Source organism: Taudactylus pleione, unplaced genomic scaffold (genome assembly GCF_031769625.1).
Source record: "Taudactylus pleione unplaced genomic scaffold, aTauple2 ptg000677l, whole genome shotgun sequence".
In the NCBI taxonomy this organism is placed as follows: Eukaryota; Metazoa; Chordata; class Amphibia; order Anura; family Myobatrachidae; genus Taudactylus; species Taudactylus pleione.
Window position 1 is genome coordinate 1,464,721 of NW_028285079.1, and position 13,098 is coordinate 1,477,818.

Genomic DNA, 13,098 nt, shown 5'->3' on the forward strand with positions numbered 1-13,098 from the left:
GTGATGAAATGAGGCTGGAGATACAGGAGTAGTAGTGAGGAAATGAGGCTGGAGATGTATGGAGGAACATTGAGGAAATGAGGCTGGTGATGTAGGGAGTAGTAGTGAGGAAATGAGGCTAGAGATGTAGGGAGGAGCGGTGAAGAAATGAGGCTGGAGATGTAGGGAGGAGCGGTGAGGAAATGAGGCTGGAGATATAGGGAGGAACGGTGAGGAAATGAGGCTAGAGATGTAGGGAGGAACGGTGAGGAAATGAGGCTAGAGATGTAGGGAGGAGCGGTGAAGAAATGAGGCTGGAGATGTAGGGAGGAGCGGTGAGGAAATGAGGCTGGAGATATAGGCAGGAACGGTGAGGAAATGAGGCTGGAGATTTAGAGAGGAGTGGGGAGGAAATGATCCCCGAGATGTATGAGGAACGTTGAGGAAATGAGGCTGGAGATGTGTTGAGTAGTAGTGAGACAATGAGGCTGGAGATGTATGGAGGAGCGGTGAGGAAATTAGGCTGGAGATGTAGGGAGTAGTTGTGAGAAAATGAGGCTGGAGATGTACTGAGGAGCAGTGAGGAAATGAGGCTGGAGATGTAGGAAGTAGTTTTGAGGAAATGAGGCTGGAGATGTATGGAGGAGCAGTGGGGAAATGAGGCTGGAGATGTAGGGAGTAGTAGTGAGGAAATGAGGCTGAAGATGTAGGGAGTAGTTGTGAGAAAATGTGGCTGGAGATGTATTGAGGAGCGGTGAGGAAATGAGGCTGGAGATGTAGGGAGTAGTTTTGTAGAAATGAGGCTGGAGATGTAGGGAGTAGTAGTGATGAAATGAGGCTGGAGATACAGGAGTAGTAGTGAGGAAATGAGGCTGGAGATGTATGGGGGAACATTGAGGAAATGAGGCTGGAGATACAGGAGTAGTAGTGAGGAAATGAGGCTGGAGATGTATGGGGGAACATTGAGGAAATGAGGCTGGGGATGTAGGGAGTAGTACTGAGGAAATGAGGCTGGGGATGTAGGGAGTAGTACTGAGGAAATGAGGCTGGAGATGTATGGAGTAGTAGTGAGGAAATGAGACTGGTGATGTAGGGAGTAGTAGTGAGGAAATGAGGCTGGAGATGTATGGAGGAGCGGTGAGGAAATGAGGCTGGAGATGTAGGGAGTAGTAGTGAGGAAATGAGGCTGAAGGTGTAGGGAGTAGTTGTGAGAAAATGAGGCTGAAGATGTAGGGAGTAGTATTGAGGAAATGAGGCTGGAGATGTAGGGAGTAGTAGTGAGGAAATGAGGCTGAAGGTGTAGGGAGTACTTGTGAGAAAATGAGGCTGGAGATATAAGGAGGAACATTGAGGAAATGAGACTGGTGATGTAGGGAGTAGTAGTGAGAAAATGAGGCTGGAGATGTAGGGAGGAGTGGTGAGGAAATGAGGTTGGAGATGTAGGGAGTAGTAGTGAGGAAATGAGGCTGAAGGTGTAGGGAGTAGTTGTGAGAAAATGAGGCTGAAGATGTAGGGAGTAGTATTGAGGAAATGAGGCTGGAGATGTAGGGAGTAGAAGTGAGGAAATGAGGCTGGAGATGTTGGGAGGAACGGTGAGGAAATGAGGCTGGAGATTTAGGGAAGAGTGGTGAGGAAATGAGGCTGGAGATGTAGGGAGTAGTAGTGAGGAAATGAGGCTGGTGATGTAGGGAGTAGTAGTGAGGAAATGAGGCTGGAGTTGTATGGAGGAACATTGAGGAAATGAGGCTGGTGATGTATGGAGTAGTAGTGAGGAAATGAGGCTAGAGATGTAGGGAGGAGCGTTGAAGAAATGAGGCTGGAGATGTAGGGAGGAGTGGTGAGGAAATGAGGCTGGAGATATAGGGAGGAGCGGTGAGGAAATGAGGCTGGAGATTTAGAGAGGAGTGGTGAGGAAATGAGGCTGATGATGTAGGGAGTAGTAGTGAGAAAATGATCCCCGAGATGTATGAGGAACGTTGAGGAAATGAGGCTGGAGATGTATTGAGTAGTAGTGAGACAATGAGGCTGGAGATGTATGGAGGAGAGGTGAGGAAATTAGGCTGGAGATGTAGGGAGTAGTTGTGAGAAAATGAGGCTGGAGATGTATTGAGGAGCAGTGAGGAAATGAGGCTGGAGATGTAGGAAGTAGTATTGAGGAAATGAGGCTGGAGATGTATGGAGGAGCAGTGAGGAAATGAGGCTGGAGATGTAGGGAGTAGTAGTGAGGAAATGAGGCTGAAGATGTAGGGAGTAGTTGTGAGAAAATGTGGCTGGAGATGTATTGAGGAGCGGTGAGGAAATGAGGCTGGAGATGTAGGGAGTAGTTTTGTAGAAATGAGGCTGGAGATGTAGGGAGTAGTAGTGATGAAATGAGGCTGAAGATGTAGCGAGTAGTTGTGTGAAAATGTGGCTGGAGATGTATTGAGGAGCGGTGAGGAAATGAGGCTGGAGATGTAGGGAGTAGTTTTGTAGAAATGAGGCTGGAGATGTAGGGAGTAGTAGTGATGAAATGAGGCTGGAGATACAGGAGTAGTAGTGAGGAAATGAGGCTGGAGATGTATGGGGGAACATTGAGGAAATGAGGCTGGGGATGTAAGGAGTAGTACTGAGGAAATGAGGCTGGGGATGTAGGGAGTAGTACTGAGGAAATGAGGCTGGAGATGTATGGAGTAGTAGTGAGGAAATGAGGCTGGAGATGTATGGAGTAGTAGTGAGGAAATGAGACTGGTGATGTAGGGAGTAGTAGTGAGGAAATGAGGCTGGAGATGTATGGAGGAGCGGTGAGGAAATGAGGCTGGAGATGTAGGGAGTAGTAGTGAGGAAATGAGGCTGAAGGTGTAGGGAGTAGTTGTGAGAAAATGAGGCTGAAGATGTAGGGAGTAGTATTGAGGAAATGAGGCTGGAGATGTAGGGAGTAGTAGTGAGGAAATGAGGCTGAAGGTGTAGGGAGTACTTGTGAGAAAATGAGGCTGGAGATATAAGGAGGAACATTGAGGAAATGAGACTGGTGATGTAGGGAGTAGTAGTGAGAAAATGAGGCTGGAGATGTAGGGAGGAGTGGTGAGGAAATGAGGTTGGAGATGTAGGGAGTAGTAGTGAGGAAATGAGGCTGAAGGTGTAGGGAGTAGTTGTGAGAAAATGAGGCTGAAGATGTAGGGAGTAGTATTGAGGAAATGAGGCTGGAGATGTAGGGAGTAGTAGTGAGGAAATGAGGCTGGAGATGTTGGGAGGAACGGTGAGGAAATGAGGCTGGAGATTTAGGGAAGAGTGGTGAGGAAATGAGGCTGGTGATGTAGGGAGTAGTAGTGAGGAAATTAGGCTGGAGTTGTATGGAGGAACATTGAGGAAATGAGGCTGGTGATGTATGGAGTAGTAGTGAGGAAATGAGGCTAGAGATGTAGGGAGGAGCGTTGAAGAAATGAGGCTGGAGATGTAGGGAGGAGTGGTGAGGAAATGAGGCTGGAGATATAGGGTGGAGCGGTGTGGAAATGAGGCTGGAGATTTAGAGAGGAGTGGTGAGGAAATGAGGCTGATGATGTAGGGAGTAGTAGTGAGAAAATTATCCCCGAGATGTATGAGGAACATTGAGGAAATGAGGCTGGAGATGTATTGAGTAGTAGTGAGACAATGAGGCTGGAGATGTATGGAGGAGCGGTGAGGAAATTAGGCTGGAGATGTAGGGAGTAGTTGTGAGAAAATGAGGCTGGAGATGTATTGAGGAGCAGTGAGGAAATGAGGCTGGAGATGTAGGAAGTAGTATTGAGGAAATGAGGCTGGAGATGTATGGAGGAGCAGTGAGGAAATGAGGCTGGAGATGTAGGGAGTAGTAGTGAGAAAATGAGGCTGAAGATGTAGGGAGTAGTTGTGAGAAAATGTGGCTGGAGATGTATTGAGGAGCGATGAGGAAATGAGGCTGGAGATGTAGGGAGTAGTTTTGTAGAAATGAGGCTGGAGATGTAGGGAGTAGTAGTGATGAAATGAGGCTGGAGATACAGGAGTAGTAGTGAGGAAATGAGGCTGGAGATGTATGGGGGAACATTGAGGAAATGAGGCTGGGGATGTAGGGAGTAGTACTGAGGAAATGAGGCTGGGGATGTAGGGAGTAGTACTGAAGAAATGAGGCTGGAGATGTATGGAGTAGTAGTGAGGAAATGAGAATGGTGATGTAGGGAGTAGTAGTGAGGAAATGAGGCTGGAGATGTATGGAGGAGCGGTGAGGAAATGAGGTTGGAGATGTAGGGAGTAGTAGTGAGGAAATGAGGCTGAAGGTGTAGGGAGTAGTTGTGAGAAAATGAGGCTGAAGATGTAGGGAGTAGTATTGAGGAAATGAGGCTGGAGATGTAGGGAGTAGTAGTGAGGAAATGAGGCTGAAGGTGTAGGGAGTACTTGTGAGAAAATGAGGCTGGAGATATAAGGAGGAACATTGAGGAAATGAGACTGGTGATGTAGGGAGTAGTAGTGAGAAAATGAGGCTGGAGATGTAGGGAGGAGTGGTGAGGAAATGAGGCTGGATATGTAGGGAGTAGTAGTGAGGAAATGAGGCTGGAGATGTTGGGAGGAACGGTGAGGAAATGAGGCTGGAGATTTAGGGAAGAGTGGTGAGGAAATGAGGCTGGAGATGTAGGGAGTAGTAGTGAGGAAATGAGGCTGGAGATGTAGGGTGGACCATTGAGGAAATGAGGCTGGAGATGTATGGAGGAACATTGAGGAAATGAGGCTGGTGATGTAGGGAGTAGTAGTGAAGAAATAAGGCTGGAGATGTAGGGAGGAGCGGTGAAGAAATGAGGCTGGAGATGTAGGGAGGAGCGGTGAGGAAATGAGGCTGGAGATATAGGGAGGAGCGGTGAGGAAATGAGGCTGGAGATGTAGGGAGTAGTAGTGAGGAAATGAGGCTGGTGATGTAGGGAGTAGTAGTGAGGAAATGAGGCTGGAGATGTATGGAGGAGCTTTGAGGAAATTAGGCTGGAGATGTAGGGAGTAGTAGTGAGGAAATGAGGCTGAAGATGTAGGGAGTAGTATTGAGGAAATGAGGCTGGAGATGTAGGGAGTAGTAGTGAGGAAATGAGGCTGAAGATGTAGGGAGTAGTTGTGAGGAAATGAGGCTGGAGTAATAGGGAGGAGCGGTGAGGAAATGAGGCTGGTGATGTAGGTAGTAGTAGTGAGGAAATGAGGCTGGAGATTTAGGGAGGAGTGGTGAGGAAATGAGGCTGGATATGTAGGGAGTAGTAGTGAGGAAATGAGGCTGGAGATGTAGGGAGTAGTAGTGAGGAAATGAGGCTGAAGATGTAGGGAGTAGTTGTGAGGAAATGAGGCTGGAGTTATAGGGAGGAGCGGTGAGGAAATGAGGATGGTGATGTAGGTAGTAGTAGTGAGGAAATGAGGCTGGAGATTTAGGGAGTAGTAGTGAGGAAATGAGGCTGGAAATGTAGGGAGGAACGTTGAGGAAATGAGGCTGGAGATGTTGGGAGGAGCGGTGAGGAAATGAGGCTGGAGATGTATGGAGGAACATTGAGGAAATGAGGCTGGAGATGTAGGGAGTAGTAGTGAGGAAATGAGGCTGGTGATGTAGGGAGTAGTAGTGAGGAAATGAGGTTGGAGATTTAGGGAGGAGTGGTGAGGAAATGAGGCTGGTGATGTAGGGAGTAGTAGTGAGGATATGAGGCTGGAGATATAGGAGTAGTAGTGAGGAAATGAGGCTGGAGATGTATGGAGGAACATTGAGGAAATGAGGCTGGTGATGTAGGGAGTAGTAGTGAGGAAATGAGGCTGGAGATGTATGGAGGAGCGGTGAGGAAATGAGGCTGGAGATGTAGGGAGTAGTAGTGAGGAAATAAGGCTGAAGATGTAGGGAGTAGTTGTGAGAAAATGAGGCTGGAGATGTAGGGAGTAGTATTGAGGAAATTAGGCTGAAGATGTAGGGAGTAGTAGTGAGGAAATGAGGCTGGAGATGTAAGGATGAACTTTGAGGAAATGAGACTGGTGATGTAGGGAGTAGTAGTGAGAAAATGAGGCTGGAGATTTAGGGAGGAGTGGTGAGGAAATGAGGCTGGATATGTAGGGAGTAGTAGTGAGGAAATGAAGCTGGAAATGTAGGGAGGAACGTTGAGGAAATGAGGCTGGAAATGTTGGGAGGAAAGGTGAGGAAATGAGGCTGGAGATTTAGGGAAGAGTGGTGAGGAAATGAGGCTGGAGATGTAGGGAGTAGTAGTGAGGAAATGAGGCAGGTGATGTAGGGAGTAGTAGTGAGGAAATGAGTCTGGTGATGTAGGGAGTAGTAGTGAGGAAATTAGGCTGGAGATGTAGGGTGGAACATTGAGGAAATGAGGCTGGAGATGTATGGAGGAACATTGAGGAAATGAGGCTGGTGATGTAGGGAGTAGTAGTGAGGAAATGAGTCTGGAGATGTAGGGAGGAGCGGTGAAGAAATGAGGCTGGAGATGTAGGGAGGTGCGGTGAGGAAATGAGGCTGTAGATTTCGAGAGGAGTGGTGAGGAAATGAGGCTGATGATGTAGGGAGTAGTAGTGAGAAAATGAGCCCGGAGATGTATGAGGAACATTGAGGAAATGAGGCTGGAGATGTAGGGAGGAACGTTGAGGAAATGAGGCTGGAGATGTAGGGAGTAGTGGTGAGGAAATGAGGCTGGTGATGTAGGGAGTAGTATTGAGGAAATGAGGCTGGAGATGTAGGGAGTAGTAGTGAGGAAATGAGGCTGGAGCTTGTTTTGATTCTGAGTGGGGGGGTGTAGGGGTAGAGTGACGAAAGAGGAAAATGAGGTGGGCAGTAGAGTTGAGGATAGAGTGAAGAGACCCGAGGCTTATATTTGAAGGAGTAGATTATAGTAATCTAGGTAGGAAATGATGAAGGCATGATAGAGTTTTAGTTGCAGGGTGAGGAATAGCCTGAAAATATTCTGGAGGTGGAGAAATCAGGATTGTGAAAGAGACGATATGTCAGGGAGGAGAAGGAAAGGACAGAATTAACAGTGCCATCTAGACTTCCGACTTGGGGGAAGGAGCAGAGTGAGACATTGTCAACAAAGAGTGAGAGGGTGAGAGTATACGAGCCTTGACTGGTGAGAAGACATTAATTTTATGTTTTTCTTTTACAGTGTCCCCTTGTCATTTCATTCATTTACTTATCCTTATGCTTTTAGTACCCCATATTTGTTGTGCATTTTATATTTCTACTTTAGCCGACATTCCTCAGTCCTTTTCTCCCAGTCTGCATTGAATCAGCGTAACCCCTTTACCATGCGGCCTTCTTGACCACTTAAGGGCCACTATACTGAGCGATCACATATTATACTTACTCCTGAATCTCAGAAGGTTCTCTTGGATTCCCAGGAGATTAAACCGTCTTCCAGATAACGCCCACTTCCCCGGTAAATTGGACGCAATATCTTCATTTGCACCAACCTGCCCCCAGGGCTTGCCTCTTGAACCCATTGAAAGTGTCCATAAGATTCCCCCTCTCCCCTCTTTCCTGTAAGTTTGCATCCTTAGAGCATTTTCATATTATTCTGAACCATTTTCTCCCTGTTTTGATTCAGATCTTTTATTCTATTTAAAATCTTAAAATGGGGCCTCCAAATGTAATGCTAGGGCTGTAGAGTAGAACCACAATCTCTAATTCATCTGCCTGTACAGAGAGATATATTCTGTTAGCTGTATGTTTTTCTGGCTGTATTGTTCACTTAAGGTGGGTACACACGTAAATTATATATATCTGCAGATGGACTAATCTGCAGACTGTGTAGTACATATGTTCTGCATACAGACTGTCCGATCTGTCGTCACTGACTTTACAAAGGGTGGGCATTTACATGAGCCCGTCCAGTTGAGCTGTCAATCAACGCCGTCCCGTGCAGTAAGTGTACGGGGGGGGTCGGCTGACGGCCCGTACACACAGCATGATGCAGCAGTATATCCGCAGATATATTGGGCATCGGCCGTGCAGCACAGCCGATGCGAATTTGTCTGTGAACGATGTCGTTAACAGACATATCGCTGGTACACACTGTCTGACGGGCACCAGATATACTGGCCATTCAATTGCACTGTCGATATGTCGGCCAGGCCTTTCCCTACAACGCATGGACCTGTGCGACTGGTACAGAAGATTTTTCGTTTGTGGAACAAAATTGTTGCAGTGAGATAATAGGATGGAGGTTCTGTGCTTTGCAGAAGTGCACACAGCCATCCGTCCCTGCAGAATCACTTCCATGTATTACAAGCTCAGAGACGCGCTTGGGTCCGTTACATTGAATGCTCATGGAGAGCATTTTGCACCTTCTTGTCTCACTTTAGCAGAGAAATTCATTTGTAGACCTGTTTTACCCACATTCAGCACATGTAATAGAGACAGACTGATGTCCCTCACTCCCATTAGAAATGTATCACATACTGTACATGAGGCTATAATAAGCAGTGTTTAGGAGGGCTCAGCAACGCCTTTTCTTCCTAAGGAAACTTACAGCAAGTTATCAAGGCCATTACATTTACATTTATATTGCTGTATAATTGAGAGCCTTCTAACGTACTCCATTACTATTTGCTATGGCAACTCCAAATGTGCGGACTGTGGTTCTTTAGCTGCGGTGGCCAATCCCTGCCTGGATCAGAAGAAATGTATGCTAAAAGGTGAGTTACACAAGATTGTCGGTGATTGTAGCCGCCGTGTCATTCTCTGTTCTCTTTTATGCCCTATGGTAAGAGGTTTAGGTGTATATAGGTGTATATAGGTGTATTTAGGTGTATATAGGTGTATATAGGTGTATATAGGTGTATTTAGGTGTATATAGGTGTATATAGGTGTATATAGGTGTATATAGGTGTATATAGGTGTATTTAGGTGTATATAGGTGTATATAGGTGTATTTAGGTGTATATAGGTGTATATAGGTGTATTTAGGTGTATTTAGGTGTATTTAGGTGTATATAGGTGTATATAGGTGTATATAGGTGTATTTAGGTGTATATAGGTGTATTTAGGTGTATATAGGTGTATATAGGTGTATATAGGTGTATTTAGGTGTATATAGGTGTATATAGGTGTATATAGGTGTATTTAGGTGTATATAGGTGTATTTAGGTGTATATAGGTGTATATAGGTGTATATAGGTGTATATAGGTGTATTTAGGTGTAATTGGGTGTATATAGGTGTATTTAGGTGTATATAGGTGTATTTAGGTGTATTTAGGTGTATTTAGGTGTATATAGGTGTATTTAGGTGTATTGGGTGTCGAACTAGCAGACTCCGGAACAGTTTTTTTCCTGCCGCGATTCTTAGCTTTAATTCTTAATTTTTATTGTATTTAATGTCATTTTATCTAACTGAGTTTCTTTCATCACAATTGTGCGGATACATTTGTAATGTGGATGTGACAATACATTATTGATTGATTGATTTAGAAGAAGCTATGTAAGTGTGATAGGATGAAAGTGATGATGTGGGGACGTTCCTGTGAGGGTTACACTGTGTCTCCCCGGGAACTGATGCTATTGGACGTAATCTACCATAATATAATACACATAACAAGAGTTTACTTATACTATACATAAATACACGGGCATACGTTCAGTATCCTGACCGCTGGCATCCCGGAGGTAAGTATCGGTGTGAGGGGTTAGGTTAGGCACTAAGGGGGAGTTAGGTTTAGACCCTGGGGAAGGAGGGGTTAGGCACTAGGGGGAGGGTTAGATTTAGGGTGCTGGGAGGGGGAGGTTAAGTTTAGGGTGCTGGGAGGGGGAGGGTTTAGGTTTAGGCACTAAGAGGGGGTTAAGTTTAGGGTGCTGGGAGGGGGAGGTTAGGTTTAGGCACTAAGGGGGGGTTAGGTTTAGGGTGCTGGGAGGGGGAGGTTAGGTTTAGGCACTAGAGGGGGAAGTTAGGTTTAGACACTGGGGAAGGAGGGGTTAGGCACTAGGGGGAGGGTTAGGCACTAGGGGGAGTGTTAGGTTTAGGGTGCTGGGAGGGGGAGGTTAGGTTTAGGCACTAGAGGGGAGGGTTTAGGTTAGGCACTAGGGGGAGGGTTAGATTTAGGGTGCGGGGAGGGCGAGGTTAGGTTTAGGCACTAGAGGGGGAAGTTAAGTTTAGACACTGGGGAAGGAGGGGTTAGACACTAGGGGGAGGGTTAGATTTAGGGTGCGGGGAGGGCGAGGTTAGGTTTAGGCACTAGAGGGGGTGGTTAGGTGTAGACACGGGGAAGGAGGGGGAGGGGTTGGGGGAGGGTTAGGATACTGATGGACAGCTGCCGGTATCCTAACCCTTTCGGGATACCAGCGTCAGGATTTTGACCGCCAGGATCCCGACCCCCGGCATCTCGTACCCATCCCAGATATAGGTGGGCCTGCTTCGGTAGCTTATGTACCATGATTGCGTCTGGCATATTTCCCGTATACTTATGCGTCAGATTTACACACACAGAACCGTTTCGCATATTTTACGCTATATGTTACTGCACCTCTGTGAAGGCCCCAGTGCGTCAAGTGTCTCATCCACAGACTGTCCCAGTGATGGAATAACTAACTTAAAAGGAGAGACACCCCTGCAAGGTAATAATAATAGAGCCGTTTGTACACATCCGTGCCTGGAGCTGCTGACAGCGGTTGCCCGTGGTGATGACATGGTGTATGGCGATGCAGTAATACAGCCAGCTCCTACTGCACCATCTCTGTGCTGCATATGAAGCCTGAATGCTGCCCAGGGAGCTGGTATTGGCGTGCCAGGAACAGGGCTAGTGCCAACGGGGAGATTTTTGCTTCCTATGTATGATAGAGACATGTACATCATAAACTGTGTAGTTATAATACCGCTATACACAGTGTTACTTGCTTACGACGTCACTCATGACTGGCGCACACGTCTGTTTCCTAGATCACGTTAATGGCCACTGTACAAGTCCAACGTCACAGAGCTGTAGTTCAGGGAAGCGGATCTCCAGTGCTGATGGCACGAAGGCCAACAGGAGAGGCCCAGGAAGACCACCATTCCGGAAAGCACAGTCTGCAGCGTGCATGGAGATTTCCCTGCCAGTCACTAATGAAGGTAAGTCCAGATCCGTGTACGTGTAATAAGCTCCCATACAGGGGTGACCCGTGTCCTTCTCTCATCTATAAGTGGGTGGTAAGGGTCACATCTGTACGTACTCTCTTCCATGTCATGTCTGATAGAGCCATTTATATTCCTGAATGCTGTGTGTGTAGTACCAGTACTCTGTGCCTAGAGTTAGCTGGCATGAACCCTTGTTAATAGCATACTGTGCCTAGAGATAGCATGTTGTGCAGATGGCATGACCCCTCGGTACCTTCTCCAAGCACCGTGCATTGGCATGCTCCTAGCCCTGACCGTAGTTTGTAGAGACCGTTATAGAAGTTTTAGATGATCTTTTAGCGCTGGGTGACTCTACATACAGAAGAGCACATCGCCCCTTCCCCAAACTCTCACCGTCTCAGCACATGGCGTGTTCCGCTATAACCGGGAGACAACGAGTGTGGAGTGAAACCTGCCCCGGGCTGATAGCTCATTGGTGAGCAGGGTCACCATGAGCAGCCGGTTCCCCCTCTGAGAAGCTGCATTTTGGGGCAGGAGTAATTTAGAAGGCTAGGCCCCATGTAGTGGCAACGCTGACACTCCGGGGGTCCCAGTGTAGTGGATAACGGTCTTGTACGCCTTTGAAAATTATGTAAAAATATATATATACATAATTTATTACATGAGCTTTGAAGACTCCACAAAATGCCTGTTTACCGCAGTATTACATAGATAAGAACATACAACACCAGGCACTATTTTAAATATAAAATAAAAGTTGTTGGTAAATAATGTATAAAGAGTCGCTACCCAATAAATGGCTCTGATATTACTACTTAACAATAAACAAATTAATAAGAGGTGGTATCTGAAATTATTCACCTCAGAGTGCGCTCACATAGACATAAGGATACATATAATACAATGCTAATATTTATGCAGGTGAGTGACTATCGGTGGTGATCTGCGCATGTGTACGAGCGGCATTGCGCACGCGTCATTTCATCCCTGTTGTCGCTCCAGGTGAGTATTTATTCGCAAAGTGATTGACAGGCAGGGACCGTTCTTCGGCGGCAAGGGGTGGGGAAGCGACTCAAACTTCATGAACGTTTTCAGGACCTGCATCTTCCATCCCGCACGCAGTGAAAATGGCAGCCATTCTGACTAACCATAGGGTGACTGATCTGAGGCCGATGTTGCGTTTTTGTACACAGTCGTTTGGATTTGCGAAGCCACCGGTGGGCGTCTCCATACAGATCCCGGTGGCTGCAACATTTGTATATTATCGCACAACTTCTCCGTACATATTCCCAGCAGCGGTGGCATTAGCGCCCATCTCTTACTCCTGTCCCTAGTACACATGTAGGACCTGATGCAGAGGTGCCCACTATTGCAGCCGCGACTGGGTCAGAGGGAGAAATGGCACCTGGCATAGGGTAGGTGCTGTCTCCAATGGGCATCTCAGGGCCTGATTCAGGTTAGTACATAAACCTGATGTTTTACAAACTAATGCGATGGTGGGTGCACTGCGTATAACGGTTCCAGCGATCACTGTTTGTGGGCGGGTAGGGGGGCAGCGACCTGGCAGAGGGGTTAGAGTGGTCAGGCTTACGCAGCCTGGCCGAGGGCAGCGACCATCACGACCGATAGTGATCCGAAGCAGTGCCTAAAGACGCTGCACTGGGACCGCAGATGCATGCAGGAGATGACTAATACTGACACACAGACTCCTGCTGCAGTTACATGTAGTTGGACGATATATGCACATTCCGCTGCCTTTCGGCTGTGCACTATTGTCCACATCTGTGACTGTGTCCACCTCTGAATTATGCTCCGTTACTTCGCTATAACGCTTACCAAAATTGTATCTCATCATCATGTCATGTTGATCTGCGTCTCCTGGCAGTGACCATTGGGATACATGTTCGACTGACAGCTTTGGCCGCTTGGGTGCGGCATTAAAATTACGTGCACCTGTGATCAGGCCCATAGTGTACTATGTGCTTGTAGTCACAGATAAAGCATATGGATGCGCGGGTCAGTCGTACCGGCCCTGTCTGCTGCCTTATTACACTGACTGCGCCCTCT

General features: G+C 47.0%; 1 protein-coding gene across 9 annotated transcripts in view; it reads left to right on the top strand.

Moving 5' to 3' along the window:
* STXBP5L (syntaxin binding protein 5L) overlaps window positions 1-13,098 on the top strand; it is a 581,790-nt gene that overhangs the window by 468,283 nt on the left and 100,409 nt on the right. For all 9 annotated transcript variants that reach the window (XM_088455906.1, XM_088455901.1, XM_088455909.1 and 6 more), the window contains one exon: window positions 10,855-11,025. In XM_088455906.1, coding sequence (XP_088312032.1) covers window positions 10,855-11,025 — 171 coding nt within the window. The remainder of the gene's footprint in view (window positions 1-10,854; window positions 11,026-13,098) is intronic.